At 64.0% G+C, this 14853-nt stretch overlaps 3 protein-coding genes across 3 annotated transcripts; 2 read left to right on the plus strand and 1 right to left on the minus strand.

Moving 5' to 3' along the window:
* Positions 1–94: 94 nt before the first annotated feature.
* SPAG7 (sperm associated antigen 7) lies at positions 95–3975 on the plus strand. Its single transcript, XM_058704113.1, has 7 exons — positions 95–235; positions 2539–2606; positions 2835–2923; positions 3058–3142; positions 3265–3354; positions 3442–3598; positions 3705–3975. The coding sequence occupies exons 1-7, from the start codon at positions 151–153 to the stop codon at positions 3812–3814; spliced, it is 684 nt and encodes a 227-aa protein (XP_058560096.1). The 5' UTR covers positions 95–150; the 3' UTR covers positions 3815–3975.
* A 582-nt stretch (positions 3976–4557) lies between these two features.
* ENO3 (enolase 3) lies at positions 4558–9448 on the minus strand. Its single transcript, XM_058704105.1, has 12 exons — positions 9303–9448; positions 8547–8633; positions 8223–8318; positions 7997–8055; positions 7747–7816; positions 7250–7383; positions 6130–6352; positions 5828–6025; positions 5507–5708; positions 5029–5137; positions 4814–4872; positions 4558–4720 (listed from the first exon to the last, which is right to left on the minus strand). The coding sequence occupies exons 2-12, from the start codon at positions 8629–8631 to the stop codon at positions 4651–4653; spliced, it is 1305 nt and encodes a 434-aa protein (XP_058560088.1). The 5' UTR covers positions 8632–8633; positions 9303–9448; the 3' UTR covers positions 4558–4650.
* A 2160-nt stretch (positions 9449–11608) lies between these two features.
* Positions 11609–14522, plus strand: PFN1 (profilin 1). Its single transcript, XM_058704114.1, has 3 exons — positions 11609–11907; positions 13365–13557; positions 14166–14522. The coding sequence occupies exons 1-3, from the start codon at positions 11776–11778 to the stop codon at positions 14261–14263; spliced, it is 423 nt and encodes a 140-aa protein (XP_058560097.1). The 5' UTR covers positions 11609–11775; the 3' UTR covers positions 14264–14522.
* Positions 14523–14853: the final 331 nt, after the last annotated feature.

A 14853-nucleotide genomic window follows, 5' to 3' on the forward strand; every position in this document is an offset into this window, starting at 1 on the left:
CGCGCGGGCGGGCGGGCGGAGCCTCGGCGGCGGGGGACAGCGGGCGGGGCGCGGCCGGCGCGGGGCTCTCCGCCTCCGACGTGTTTCCGGCCTTAAAGGCATTTCGCCCTTCCCTTTAAGACGCGCCGCCCCTTCTCAGTCACTCCCAAGATGGCGGACCTACTGGGCTCCATCCTGAGCTCCATGGAGAAGCCACCCAGCCTCGGGGACCAGGAGTCTCGGCGCAAGGCCCGAGGTGAGGACCCCAAATCCGCAACCGCCTTTCTTCGCCCGGTTTTCAGGACCACACTCTCCCCCCTTCGGACGCTGCCGCCGCCTCAACCTTGAAAGACCCCCTCACAGGCCCCTACGGAGACCCCCAGACTCCCTAAAAGGGCTGCCGGCCCGCCCGCTCTTGTTAGCGGGCGGTGATTGGCTACCTCAAGCCCAGCGCCGCCTCCCGCCTCTTCCCTACTGGCCTTCCGCAGTCCTTGTTTCCAATTCGCCGGCGAGCCCGCCCGTCCGCCGCTGTCGTGCTCTGATTGGCTGGCTGCCTCCAGCCCCTGGGCGTGCCTCGCCCGCCCGCCCGCCTCGCCCCGCCCGCGGGTCGGGGGGGGGCGTGTCCGGCCCGCGAGTCCTGGCAACCCCCAGCCGCATTGCGATTGGGCCCAGGGCACGCCCGTCCGCCACCCCTTCGCCTCCATTGGCCAGCTCCACTTAGAGCTCTGCCCACGAAGTCCTGTCCCACCTTCCTCGGGCCCACCCCGCCCCCAGCGCCTCCTATTGGCGGCCGGGTCCTTCGGGTGCTGCGCCCCCTCCCCGAGCACCTGCCCTGCCGCGTCCCCGCCGCCCCTCCCTCGAGGTCAGCCTCCCAGCCCCCGGCTGCCTGCCGGCGGATCGCGCTAGTGACTGGAGGGACAGGGACGCTCCTGCCCCCGAGCGGCTCCCTGCGGGCGGGCTCCTCCGCGCGGGGCCCGGGATCCCGGGGTACCGTCGCGGATCCCGCAGCCCCGAGCGCGCAGGAAATGATCACCCCGCAGTTTGGTAGCCACCTTGCAAAATAATTGTCACGAGGGCAATGACCCAGGGGCCCTGACCCGGTGAGCGGACAGAGCTCGGAGGAGATCGGGGACGTGTGCGAACTGGACACTGGAATTCGTGCTCTCCCTGACTGCCTAGGCGGGGCTCACCAGCGGCAGTTGGTGGACCAGGAAGCTGAAGTGCATAGTGTTAGGTCCTCGCTTGAGGTCACAGGGTTACTAAGTGGTAGGGCTTTAAACCTGGCTTTAAACTGGAGTTAAGCCTACTCGATTTTTTTTTTTTTTTGCCAACATTTTTTGGTTTTTTAAAGTTTATTTTTGAGAGAGAGAGCATGAGCGGCAGAGGGGCAGAGAGAGAGGGAGACAGAATCTGAAGTAGGCTCCAGGCTCTGAGCTGTCAGCACAGAACCCAACTCAAGGCTCGAACCCACGAACCTCGAGATCATGACCTGAGCCGAAGTCGGGCACCTAACCGACTGACCCCTCAGGCGCCCCTTGGCCAACATTCTTAACCTTAATCTTACGCCACTTCCTCAGATGCAGAGGGACCCGTTAGAGAGCTGTCAGTGGTCAAGATAAGATGCACTGATGGCAAAGCCCCCCGGGATGAGAGAAAGAACGCCTAGCCTGAGCTATCAGGCCCTGGGGCCACGGAGACTAACGGGATGGGAGGTGAGCAGGGCGCCTGCCCTCCAGCAGCCCAGAGTCTGGCCCGAGAGACAAATACAAAGTTACATTATGTGGGTTCTCAGCACCTGCTCTAGTGGCTGTCTGAACCAAATGTGCTTTGGGCCCAGAGGAAGCGGCAACTGTGACTCATGGTGGGTCTCGGTGTGCAAGAGGAGGAGAAGCACTCGAAGCAGAAGGAGCCACAGGTGCAAAGGCCTGGGGTGGCCAGGCCAGCGGGAGGCGGCTCGGGACAGCTGCGGGGATTTGGTCCAAGGAAGTGGAATCAAGGGTGTGAGGGATTTGAGGTGGCCAGAAAGGGGCGGGGGCGCTGAGACCTGAGCTGGGGGAGCTCCTTCGCAGCTCACCTTGGACTTGGATGCCTGCGCTCCCAGAGGAGGAGGGGGCCTGTCCCTCCAGCGTCATCCTGTCCGTAGAAGTGAGAAGTGGGGGTGTCACAAAATATAGGAAGTTAAATAATTTCCCCTTTCTTGCGTAGACGCCGTGACAGGAAGCTCTTGAAGGCCAGGCCCGAATCCACTCTCCTGACCTCCCCAGCTGTCTCCCGGTTCCTCGTGTGCCGTGGGCATGAAATAAATGTTAATCGGATTCCCCAGTGGGGTTGGGAAACGGGACCTTGCTGTTCCCGCTGCACGGCGGGCTCTTGCAGGGCAAAGCTCGGTCTGTCTGTGCCACGGGACCTAGCACAGCGCCACGTACAGAGAGCGTACGAACCGACGCTTGGCAGCAGTCCTCCCGCTCTCCCAGCGGGCCCGGGTCCCCTTGGCAGCCTGATGGACTCTCCCTGCCCGTGCCTCCGCCCCTGGCCTCACGCTGCCCTTTCTGCCCCCAGAGCAGGCTGCCCGCCTGAAGAAGCTACAGGAACAAGAAAAACAACAGAAAGTGGAGTTTCGTAAAAGGGTGAGGACAGCTGGAGGTGTCACAGGCAGCTTCAGGGAGGACCTCGGATAAGTTAGACTTGGAAGGTGGAGGACTCAGGTTTCCCCAAATGTCTCCGGGGAGGAGCCTGGAAGCCAGTGGCGTGGAAGCTGGGAAAGGCGTGGGGAGGCGATGGCCCGATGGCCCGGCTAGGGCGAGGGATGCTGGGGCAGAGCGGCCCTCCCATGCCGTCCTTCTCCTTCTCCCAAGATGGAGAAAGAGGTGTCCGATTTCATCCAAGACAGCCAGCAGACCAAGAAAAAGTTTCAGCCGATGAACAAGATCGAGAGGAGCATCCTGTGAGTGTCCCCGGCCTGGGCGGCTGGGCGGGGAAGGGCCAGCGGGGACCCGTGAGAAGGGGGTGCGGCCCCTCTCCCCCCCACCCCCCACCACCACGGTGCCGCACGCTCTCCCCTCCGCCCTCCCTTCCCAGACACGATGTGGTGGAGGTGGCTGGCCTGACGTCCTTCTCCTTCGGGGAAGATGATGAGTGTCGCTACGTCATGATCTTCAAGAAGGTGAAAGGCCCGAGCTCCGCGCTCCCCTGTCTCGTCTTCGGCCTGTGTCCGCCCCCCGCCCCCCCGGGGGAGAGGCCTGGGATGCCTGTGGACCCTTGACCCCGGCATTCCCCTGCCCCCAGGAGTTCGCGCCCTCAGATGAAGAGCTGGAGTCCTACCGTCGCGGCGAGGAGTGGGACCCCCAGAAAGCCGAGGAGAAGCGCAAGCTGAAGGTGAGCCGCGAGGGGCAGGCCCTGGAGCCTGCGGCCCAGCACCCCGAGTCAGGCCCCCTGAGCGCGGGCCTCCCTCTGCACCCCCAGGAGCTGGCCCAGCGGCAGGAGGAGGAGGCAGCCCAGCAGGGCCCCGTGGTGGTGAGCCCCGCCAGCGACTACAAAGACAAGTACAGCCACCTCATCGGCAAGGGGGCGGCCAAGGACGCGGCCCACATGCTACAGGCCAACAAGACCTATGGCTGTGGTGAGGCCCGGCGGGGCTGGGGAGGGCAGAAGGGAGGGGGGGAGCGCCGGACGGCAGGCAGGGGAGAGGCTGTGATCACGGGGCTCCCACCCTCCTCGCCCCGCAGTGCCCGTGGCCAACAAGAGGGACACGCGCTCCATCGAAGAGGCCATGAACGAGATCCGGGCCAAGAAGCGGCTGCGGCAGAGCGGGGAAGAGCTGCCACCGACGTCCTAGGCGCCCCAGCAACCAGGGCGGGCCGGGGACAGGGGGACAGGCTGCTGCTATTAGAACCCATCCTGGAGCCCCACCTCCGCACCGCCTCCCGTCCGCGGGCACCGGGCCAGGGAGGCGGGCATGTGACTTGTCACCGTCCGAGCTCGGACCCTCGAGTGGGGTGTGTGCTTGCGCGTGGCTGTGCGAGTGTGAATGCACAGGTGGGTATTTAACGTGTATTATTCTCCTTTCTCCTCGGAATTTTCTTCCCCACGGGGCTGGGATTACTCTACACTCAGTAAACACTGTTTGACCCAATGTCTTGGTTTGTCTGAACAGGGAAAGGGGGGTCCTGGGGAGGAAGGGAATTTTAGGTTGATCAGTAGGACTGCTGTTTGTGTAGACCGAGGATGGCCAGATACTGGTGCTCTCAGGGCAGGGGGGGAGGTGGGGGAGGGGGTCCCGAAGAGGTAGGATCTGCCCACGCTCCCTGCAGAGTTTTCACTCTCTCACTCCCACGCAGCTGCCCCTCGGGTGGGTCACGCCCTCGGCCCCGCCCCCCTCCCTTCCCGGAGCCGGTTCCACGTGCCTTCAGTGCCCCTCTGGCTGCCTACACGGCGCCCCCTTCCCCAGCCTCCTTCCAAAGTGTGACCCCACCCCCTCTCCTGCCCTCTGGTCCCTGCGGGTGATGCGTCTTCCCTTCCCGCCCCGCCTGTCCGCTCACAGACCCGCACCTGCTCACACGCCACAAGGACCACACGGTGTCTATGTTGGCACCAGGTTTATTTCCCAGGGAGGGGCTTGTGGGCCTAGGTCTGTCCCATGGTGTCTTGTGGGGTCTCAGAGCCTCCAGCCTCTCACTTGGCCTTCGGGTTACGGAACTTGCGTCCGGCAAAGACGGCCTTGTTCCCAAGGGCCTCCTCGATCCTAGAAGGCAGGTGAAGTCAGGGCTGTGCCTTCCTGCCCAACGGCCCTCGGCTCCCCTCGTCCAGGCCCCCTGCGCCCACTGCACCCCCATACCTCATGAGCTGGTTGTACTTGGCCAGGCGCTCTGAGCGGCAGGGGGCACCAGTCTTGATCTGAGGAAGAAAAGGGAATTTGGAGGACCGTGTGAGGCTAGAGAAGCCAGATCCAGCCTGGCCCGGAGGGAGCTTCCCGTGGTGGCGGTCCAACCCAGGGATGGGAACCCAGGGCCCACAGGAAACTTGGGTCAGACGTTTGGGAGTCGTGAGTACCTGTCCCGTGCAGAGCCCCACCACGAGGTCAGCGATGAACGTGTCCTCGGTCTCCCCGGAGCGGTGGCTCACCATCACCCCCCAGCCGTTGGACTGGGCCAGTTTGCAGCTGGGCAGAGAGCATGCTCGATAAGGCCAACTGACCGGGGCCCCAGAGGGAAAGCCAAGGGCTGGTGGGGCTTCTCCCTTCCATTTGGGGGAGGAGGCCCTTCGCAGGGAGGGGAATGACTAAGTTCTTGGGGAAGGAGCAGAGAAGGGGCGACTCTAGATTCTGAGTCTGGGCCCTGGACGTGCTGGTGGGAAGGAAGGCAGGATCTAGGAGGGAGGAGTGGGGGCAGGACACGGCGGGGTCACCTGGGCAACGCTCCGGGGTCAGGAGGGTGGGGACGGGGCGGGAACCAGGGAAGGCGGACGTGGCTGGCCAAGCAGAGCTGGGGCGGAGGGAGGCCGCGGCCCCCCGGGGCCAGGAGGCACTCACGCCTGGATGGACTCGGTCACAGAGCCAATCTGGTTGACCTTCAGCAGCAGGCAGTTGCAGGCCTTCTTCTCAACAGCCTGGGCGATCCTCTTGGGGTTGGTGACCGTGAGGTCATCCCCCACGATCTGGATGTTAACCCCCGAGAGGAATGAGGTCCAGGTGGCCCAGTCATCCTGGTCAAAGGGGTCCTCGATGGAGACCACTGGAAGGGGATGGGAGAAGAACCGGGGTGAAGGTCAGAAGAGTTGGGATGGGGATTTCGACGGGGCTCAGGACAGCCAGGGGCTTGGGCGGGAGCCACAGGACGCGTGGGGGTCTCACCAGGATAGTTCTTGATGAAATTCTTGTACAGCTCCCCCAGCTTCTCCCCAGTGATGTGCCGCGCGGGGTCATCGGGAGACTTGAAGTCGAGATCGTACTTCCCGTTGCGGTAGAACTCAGATGCCGCCACGTCCATGCCTATCACCACCTTGTCGGGGTAGCCAGCTGCCTGGATGGCCGTCTTCAGCAGCTCCAGGGCTGGGGGAGGGGCAAGAGCGCGCCTGAGGCTCCAGGGCGCCCTGTCTCTGCGGCCCCCTCCACTGTGGGGACGCAGGGTCCTGCCCCTCAGAGCTCACACCGACCTTCGTTATTCTCCAGGATGTTGGGTGCGAAGCCGCCCTCGTCGCCCACGTTGGTGGCATCCTTCCCGTACTTGGCCTTGATGACCCCCTTGAGGTGGTGGTAGACCTCGGCGCCAATGCGCATGGCCTCCTTGAAGGAGCTGGCTCCCACGGGCAGGATCATGAACTCCTGCATGGCCAGCTTGTTCCCGGCGTGGGAGCCCCCGTTGATCACATTGAAGGCCTGGGAGGGGGAGGGGGAGGGGGAGCTCAGACCCGGGCCAGGGGCTGGGAGGGATCTAGAAGGAATGGGGAGGGTCCCAGTGGAATCCTGGCTCTCCTGGTCACCAGCTGAGTGCTCCAGGGGGGAGTACTTTCGCTCCTCAAGGTCTCTTTCCTTGTTGCGGTAAGACACGGATACCACCTGCTTACCCGCAGGACCTCGCACTGAAAATCACAGAAGCGGAACGCAGCGCTCTCAAGCGTGCGGCCGCTTCGGGCCGGGTAGTGACGCTGACGTGGTGGTTACCACAGCCGGTGCTCCCCGTGTTCTGTGAGCTCAGTTCGTGCTCACGGCAGCCCTATCAACTAGGCACTGTGATCATCCCCATTTCACAGATGGGGAGACCGAGGCAGAGAGCGGTGACACACTCTCGCCTGAGACCACACAGCCGGTGAACAGGCAGGAACCTAGCGGCTCGTCTCCAGAGCTGCCCCGTTAATTAACGATAAGTGGCAACGTTATTAGCGAGATAAAATTGAAAGGGTTTCCAGCAACAGGAAATTGGGTTTAATAAGGATCGGGGGAGACAGAAAGAAATGCCGAGATCCTCGCCACGAAGAAGCACTTGATCTGCTCCGGGGGCCTGGGCTGGGACGAGACGCTGGAGCTCTCGCTGAGTCTGGCACTGGAATGCGAAGGCACAGGGTTGTGCCAAGGGAAGGCAGCAGAGGCTTAAGGGAAGGCTTGGATTGTGGGAAAGAGGGAGGGGCTGGGCCGCGGCTGGAGACGTTCCACCGCAGGAAACCGTTTCTTTGGAGCTGGGTCTGGAAGGTAGCCTTTCCAGGGGCAGCTGGTGCCCCCCTCCCTGGGCGGGGCGGCTCAGCCACTGTGGCATCCAGCGAGGGCAGCTGCACTCACAGGCACGGGGAGGACCAAGTCCGGGTTCCCGGCGAGGTCTGCGATGTGCCGGTAGAGCGGGACCCCCTTCTCGGCCGCGCCGGCCTTGCACACAGCCAGCGATATGCCCAGGATGGCATTGGCCCCAAACTTGGCTAGAGGAGGCAGGCACAGAGAGACAGTGAGAGCTTCTCCCCCAGCGTCTGGCGTCGCCCCAGGAAGAATCTGGAACCCCACACCACTGGGCATCAAGAGCTCGTTAACAGATCTCTCCCCAGCCGCCCAAGGTGCTATGGGAGCCCCCACCCCAGGGCAATGTGTCAGCCTCACAGCCGTGTCCACGGCCCGCCAGGCCCGGCAGAGGGCAGGCGTCAGGAAATGCCTGTGCGGTGAATAAAGATCCATCCAGCCACGATGTGCCCCGAAATGTGGGACACAGAGATCACCTAACCGGACCTCAGTTCTGGGGTCTCTCCCATCCCCCCACATCCCTTCCCGCCCCCTGGAGCTTCACTCACACTTATTTTCAGTCCCATCCAGCTCGATCATAAATTTGTCAACTTTTTCTTGATCCACAACGCTTAGTTTCTGGAAGGAGAGATCAGAGAGGGGAGAACACAGGTCACATGCGGGAGGCAGTGCGGGCATTTAGGGTGGACAGGACAGGACGGCTGGCCAACCAGGGCCCCTCACACCTCCCAAGCAGGGGTGGCTTAGGGAGAGGCAGCTGGGGGCGGGGGGCGCAGTGGGAAGCAGGCACCCTCTTGCCTTTTCCAGCAGAGCGGGGCCTAGGGTCTTGTTGATGTGTTCCACGGCCTTCAGGACCCCTAGACAGGACGGAGGAGGGGGTTCAGATCTCCGATGCCAGCAGGCCTCTTCCTGAGGGTTCCAGTGCCCTAGCCCCCTCACCCCCACCCCCACCCCAAGGGCGTTGCTCACCCAGTCCCGAAACCACCGCCCACAACAGGCGCCTCCAGCCATGGGCCGCCCTCACCTTTCCCCAGGTAGCGGGATTTGTCCCCGTCTCTCAGTTCCAGGGCTTCATAGATGCCCGTAGAAGCTCCGCTGGGCACAGCTGCTCGGAATCGACCTGGGCGGGTTGAATGGGAAGGTCACGCAGGGTCCCAGCCGCACCCAAGGGGCCGAGGCGTCCTCTCTGAGCCCAGGGGCAGGGGGCAGTGCAGGGGGAGGTTCCCGCTTCTCTGGGAGACAAGGCCTGGGAAGAAGTCCTGGGGGAGGGGATCCCACAGAAAGGAGAGGATGTGGAGCGGGACGGGGGAGGGGTGGGGTGGGCAGAGCCCGCTGAGGCCTGTGTTACCCTTGGCTGTGTGCAGGTCCACCTCTACGGTGGGGTTGCCCCTGGAGTCCAGGATTTCCCGGGCAAAGATTTTCTGCATGGCCATGGCTGCAGGACAGGAGGTGTAACTTAGTGTGGACAGCTGATCTCCCTTAAGGAGCCCGAAATCCCTTGCCCTTTAAGAGTCTTCCCCACCCCAAGAAGGCAGGTGCTGGAGCTAAAAATACCCCACAAAAAGGTCACAGAGGAAGAGGCTGGCGCAGCCCCCTCCCCCACTCAGGGCAGCTCCTATTCCACCCCCAACCTGGGAATCCAGGGGCCCCTCCTAGAACTGCTTGGATTGTAGGCAGCCTGGACCCCCGTCCCTGCAAAGCTGCACTGAGGCCTGCTCCCTCAGCCTTCTGCTCGAGCGCTGCGCTCTCCCTGGCCCCGCTGGCCCTCAGACCCTCTTCTGCTGTTCTGGTTCACATCTTCCCGCACCTCCAAAATCCGCGGGGACCCCAAGTTCCCCACCTGGCCCCAACTCCCCCTCCCCTTTGCAACCCACCTCCACCTGCCTCTCTTCACAGCCTTCAGGGTGTCGTCAGTCCCTGGTCCTGGGCACCCCCAACCTGCGCGCTCCAACCCTTCCAATCAAAGCTTTCTCCAGCACGGGGTGGGGGTGGGGGTGGGGTCCCAGGAGGAAGACACGCCTGACACAGCCCCCCCTTTCTCAAACCAGCAGCCCCCTCCCCCTTCACTACCCCCCATCGTCTGGGACTGCAAGATTAGCCAGACCTGAGATGTCTCCGCTGGGGGTCTGGGGTGAGCTCCGAGTCTGGATGGCAGCTGGGACAGTGTCAGCTCACCCCCTCTCAGGCCGGGCATTTATCCCCGAGCCACCCTGTGCCCCGGCCAGCCCCGCCCCTCTCCCTCTTCGTCCTCCCCCCTCCGCACTGGGCTGCCAGCCAAGTGCCCACTACAGCCTAAATCAGAAGGCCCTGGGCACCTGCCCCCTTCCCAAAGGTCAATGACGACCCCTCCTTCCTCTGTATCCCTCAACACAAACCCCTACTTTGAATTCCAGCCCCGGGGAGGGGCTTGGGAGGGCCTTCAGATCGGGGGTCTCCCCCTCCCCGGGATTACCGTACCATTTTGCAAAGGTTAAAGAGGAACCAGTGCCCTTTAGCAAAGGCCAAGGGTAACCTGAGCCCTGCAGGGCTGGGGAGGGGGCCTGGAAGAGGGGCTGCAGGATTGACATCCACACATGCTCAGCTCACTTGGCAGGCGCCCGGTCGCCTCTGCCGGTCGCCTCTGCCGTCGGTCGAAGAAGGGGCCGGGGGCGTGGGCAAGCTTTGAGGTGTAAACCCCCCACTCGGAAGGCGAGAGTCTCACCTCTCAGGGTCCTCATCGCGGCCTCTCTCGGCCGCACCCCACCCTCCCCGCTCCGGGCGGGCGAGGGGGGTGGGGGAGGGGGCGGGGAGACGAATTTAGACGGGCCCCCAAGAGTTGGCGCGGCTCCCTACTGATAGCGCTGGGACAGCACTTGTCGCCCAGCGTGGAGACTGGCAGACGGGGAGCCTCTCTCCCGTCGGGCGCTTCGGGGCGCGGCCCCCGCCCGCCAGTGAATGATGTTAACCGGGAGTGCACAAAATGAATGGCGGGAGGACGGGTGGCCCCTGCGGGGAGGTGGGTGTCTGCCGGGGCGCGCACCCGCCCCTCCCCCCACCCCCGGCCGCGCCCTCCCGGGATTTTTCCGGCCCGGGGTCGGGGGTGCGGCGGGGCAGAGGTCGGGAGCCGGCGGGCGGGGAGCGCCGCCACGTGCCCGAGCGCCGGCCCCGCCCGAGCGTCCCGGTGACTCAGCCGCGCGGCTGTCGAGGAACGGGCTCGGGGGGCGTCGGTGCCGGGAGCTCGGGGCGGCCGCGCGGGGTCGCGCGCCTCAGGCCTGGGAGGACCAGCGGGACGCCCCTCCCCCAGCACCGGAAGCGGCCCAGCCCCTCGGCGCCCGGCGCGCGCGGGGCTGCCCCACCTGAGGCGCCGCGGGGCCCTGCCCACCGCTCCGCGCCGGGCGCCGGGTGCGCTCGCCGCGCTCAAGTTCTCAGCCGAAGTTTTACCGAAAAGAAGGAAAAAACCCAAGGGGCCCAAACGGGAAGGGACTTTCCCCTGACTGAAAAAGTTGCAAAGCGTGAGGCCTCTTGGTATTCTTCCGCTCTGAAAAGTAGTCCCGCCCCTCCGTCCCGCGCGCGACGACCTCGGCGGCGCCGGGTCGAGGGGCGCGGCCGGGGGCGCGAAGTGCTCGGCCGGGGAGCCCGGGGAGTGGGGGTGAGGGCTGGGACCGGAGCTGACCCCGCGGAGGGTCACCCCCGGGAGCTCGGCTTGTGCCACTCGGGCTGATGCTAGAGACACGGGTGTCCCCGCGGGGATGCCTTCAGCTCCGAAAACGGCCTGGGTATTTGTCACATCCCTCTTGGCTCCCGCGCGCCTTAGCTGCCTATAGCCGAGCGGAGCAGCGGCGCCGCCGCCCCCTCCGGTCGGCGGGAGACGCGTCCCCGGCCCGCCCGCCTCCGCGGGGGGTCCCGCCGCCCGCTTCCCCGCGCGCCCGCGCAGCCGGCCGCTGGCTCCGACCGCCCCGCGCCCTCCCGCCCGGCCCGGCCCCGCGCAGGCGCGGGCGCACGCGCCGCCGCCGCCGCTCCTGCCCTCCGGCGGAGGTGGGGGAAGGGGGAGCCGTTCCGTTTAACCCTGAGCGCCCCGCACCCTCTTCGTTGCGCCCAATTCGCAGCTCGCCAATTCCTCCTTTCACTTTCCTTCCTCCCTCGGGCTCACTCCCTTCCCCGACACCAAAGTCCGATTTATATTCCAGGCGAAGTGGAGCGAGCCCGGACCCTAACCTTCCCCTGCCACCGCCCACCGCCCCCCCCCCCCCATCCTTTTACATAGCTTTCCACCCAACTCTGCAAATTTTGCAATAGGGGGAGGGATTTTTAAAATTGCATTTGCAAAGTTCGGTCTCTGGGCAGGCGAGGGGGGGAGGGAGGGAACGGGGAGCAGGCCCCGCCCCTGCCGCCCTTTGCAAATAAAAATCTAGGGGGGGGGGGGGGGGGGAGGAGCAGGAAGTGGCGGTGCGAGGGCTGCTGCACAGCTAGCAGAGCCGCGGTCCGGACGGCAGCGCGTGCCCCGAGCTCTCCACCTCCCCCCGCCCGCCAGCCCGAGGCCCCCGAGCCCAGCCCGCGGCCCCAGCAGCAGCGCCCAGAGCAGCCCCAGCAGCAGCGCCATGGCCGGGTGGAACGCCTACATCGACAACCTCATGGCGGACGGGACCTGTCAGGACGCGGCCATCGTGGGCTACAAGGACTCGCCCTCCGTCTGGGCCGCCGTCCCTGGGAAAACCTTCGTCAACATCACGGTAGTGCGACGCCCGCGCGCCCCGGGGCACCGGCCGGCCCGGACCCGGAGGGAGGGACTGGGGTGGGGGCGGGCGCGGTCCGGGGAGGACGGCGCAGGGCCGCCACCGGGTCCTGGCCCCGGACACGGCGCGGATGGCGGTTGCACGTGAGCGGGCCCTCCGCTGCCCCCCGAGCCCTACGCCCCGGGGCGGCGGCGCCCGTGCCTCCCGCCGCCCCGCTCCCCGCGACGGGGCGTTACATCCGGGGCACAGGGCGGGGAGGGGCGCGCCGCCCGGTGCCGAGGCCCACTTCCGCCTCGTCTAGGGCGGGGCGGGCTCCGCCGGGGCCGGGGACCGGCCAGGCGCCTGGGGACCCCCGGCCCCGCTTCCGGCGGCCGGCTCTCGCCCCGCCACCTTTGTTCCTCCCGCCGCGGGAGGGAGCCCCGGGCGCGTGGCCTGGGTCGCACGCCGGTCCCCGGGGCTCCCCGCCCTCCCGGCTCCGTTAGAGAGGGCGAGGCCGCCACACGCCCCCCCCCCCCCCACGGGTCGGCACGCCGTGCCCCGCATTCCTGGGAGGCCCGTCCCGGAAGTCCCCTCGCCCTCCCTTCCCGCCATCCGGCGGGGCCCGGAGCGGGGGAACTTTGTGGGAAGTTGTAGGGCAGCGTGAGCTGAGGAATGAGGGATGACTCCTGCTGTCCCCATCACCACCTCCCCTGTCCACACTGCCCGGAAGTGGGGAGGGGGAGCGGAAGTTCGGGAGGGGGGGAAGGGGATTTCCGGGCGGGAGGGGACCGGATGTGGGGGTTTGGGGGGTTAGGGGGAGGGGGGAGAAAGGTTCCCTGGGGTAGTGGACCCGAGGGCTGGGTTTGCGGGTGTAGCCCTGGGCCCCCTTCAGAAGTTTTCCAACTTTCCCGGAAGGCCCCCAGGGCTCTGCTTCCTCATCTTGGGGCACAGATACCTGGACCTACCCTAAGTCATTTGGAGACCCAGGCGTCCGGGCCCCTAACAACTCCTGCAGAACCTTTGACCAAATAAGGGCAAAGTTGCTTCTCCTGCTTCGCCCGCCCCCTCCCTTCCCCTCTGAGCTTCTGCTTTTCCTGAAGGAGAGTTCTGTGCATCCAAAGGCTCCCCATTCCATTCCACTCCACTCCTTTCCCTGGATTTTGGCCCCCTTTATTTCCTGGATTTGCTTTCCCTATTAAATGAGATCGAAATTTCCAGAGGAATATGTAGTCCCTTCCTAGGACCATTTTCTGGGTTTGAGGACCATGATCTTTTTGTGCACGAACATTCGACAGCCCTTTTAAGGGTTTTTCAAATTTCTTAGATGTGCACAAAGCAGGTAACCTGTCCTCCTCGCTCCGGGGTGGGGGAGGGGTTCTAGCTTCCCCCTAGAAGTCGGGGGCAGGTGGGTCCTTGGAGAAGAGGGTGGGAACCTCGGTGTACTAACTTTGATGGGCGCTTCGTTCCCCTTCCAGCCAGCTGAGGTTGGTGTCCTGGTTGGCAAAGACCGGTCAAGTTTTTTCGTGAACGGGCTGACACTTGGGGGCCAGAAATGCTCTGTTATCCGGGACTCGCTGCTGCAGGACGGGGAATTTACCATGGATCTCCGTACCAAGAGCACCGGGGGAGCTCCCACCTTCAACATCACTGTCACCATGACTGCCAAGAGTGAGTTTCTCTTCGTCTCTCCTGCTCCAAGATCCCCAGTGCACCTCCCGGTAGTCTTTTGGGTTCTTTTTCTGTGTGGTTCCCCCCAGTACAAAGGGATCCTAACAGCCTGCTGGATGCTGGGACGCCGGATACTTCCTCCGGTTGTGTCTCGGTTCCTCATCTTGTAATATAAAGAGTGGAACTGTGTTACCTCTTCAGTTCCTTCCTGCCCTGAGACTTTCAGAGGAAAAACTCCGTTTTCTTGGAAGAGGTAGACTGGTGGTCAGAAGTTGGCACTTAAACTGGGTCTTTTGAATTCTTTTGTTAAAACCTGGAGGCGGCAGGCCCAACCCTGGTTATTTGTAGCCTGAACCAGAGTCCGCGGTATGCAGGCTTTTGGCCCCTAAATTTTAGCTTGTTCCTCTCCAGCTTTAAGCTTGATTTCCCCCTCCTGAAAAGCCCTATTGTTTCAGGGTGACTGACAGCCTGCCTGTGTGTGTGTGGGGGGGTGGGGGGTGGGAAAGAGGAGGTTGGGTTACAGCCCCCAGGGCTGGACAGCTGCTGAACAGCTGGCCGGGGGTGGAATCGGGACACCTGGGTCCTAGCCTCCTTTCTCTTTCCTCCAGCGCTAGTCCTGCTGATGGGCAAAGAAGGTGTCCACGGCGGGATGATCAACAAGAAATGTTATGAAATGGCCTCCCACCTGCGGCGTTCCCAGTACTGACCTCGTCCACCCCTCCCCCCCACCACCCCCCACTGCTTTTGCACCCCTCTCCTTCCCATACACACACGTACACCATTTTTATTTTTTGGGCCATTACCCCACACCCCTTGTTGCTGCCAAAACCACATGGGCTGGGGGCTGGGGCTGGATGGACAGACACCTCCCCCTCCCTGTACCCCTCCTGTGTGTGGTTGGAAAACTTTTTTGTTTTTTGGGTTTTTTTTTTTTTTTTTTTCTGAATAAAAAAGATTCTACTAACCAGGTGCTGTGTGGTTTGGCCTGGGTGTCAGGATGGACTGTCCCCATGACCTGCCTCCTTTATTTTGGCTTTGGGTTAGAAGGGGGTTGAGGGCATTACAACCCCCTTTATCTCGGCTTTGGGTTAGAAGGGGGTTGAGTCTAGAAATCTGAGCTTCCTTGCGCCTGGGCCAGGCCTGAGCACCTGCCTCTAGCCTACCTGGTCAGGTGGCCCAGCCCTTCCACAGTGGCACTTCCTAGCTGGACTGGGAGATAATGGAAAAGAGCCAGTCCGTCCCAGAGAATGGGTCCAGGCCTGCGGGCAAGGCAGGGCCAGTTGAGTCATCCTAGAG

Source organism: Neofelis nebulosa, chromosome 16, assembly GCF_028018385.1.
Source record: "Neofelis nebulosa isolate mNeoNeb1 chromosome 16, mNeoNeb1.pri, whole genome shotgun sequence".
Taxonomy (NCBI): domain Eukaryota; kingdom Metazoa; phylum Chordata; class Mammalia; order Carnivora; family Felidae; genus Neofelis; species Neofelis nebulosa.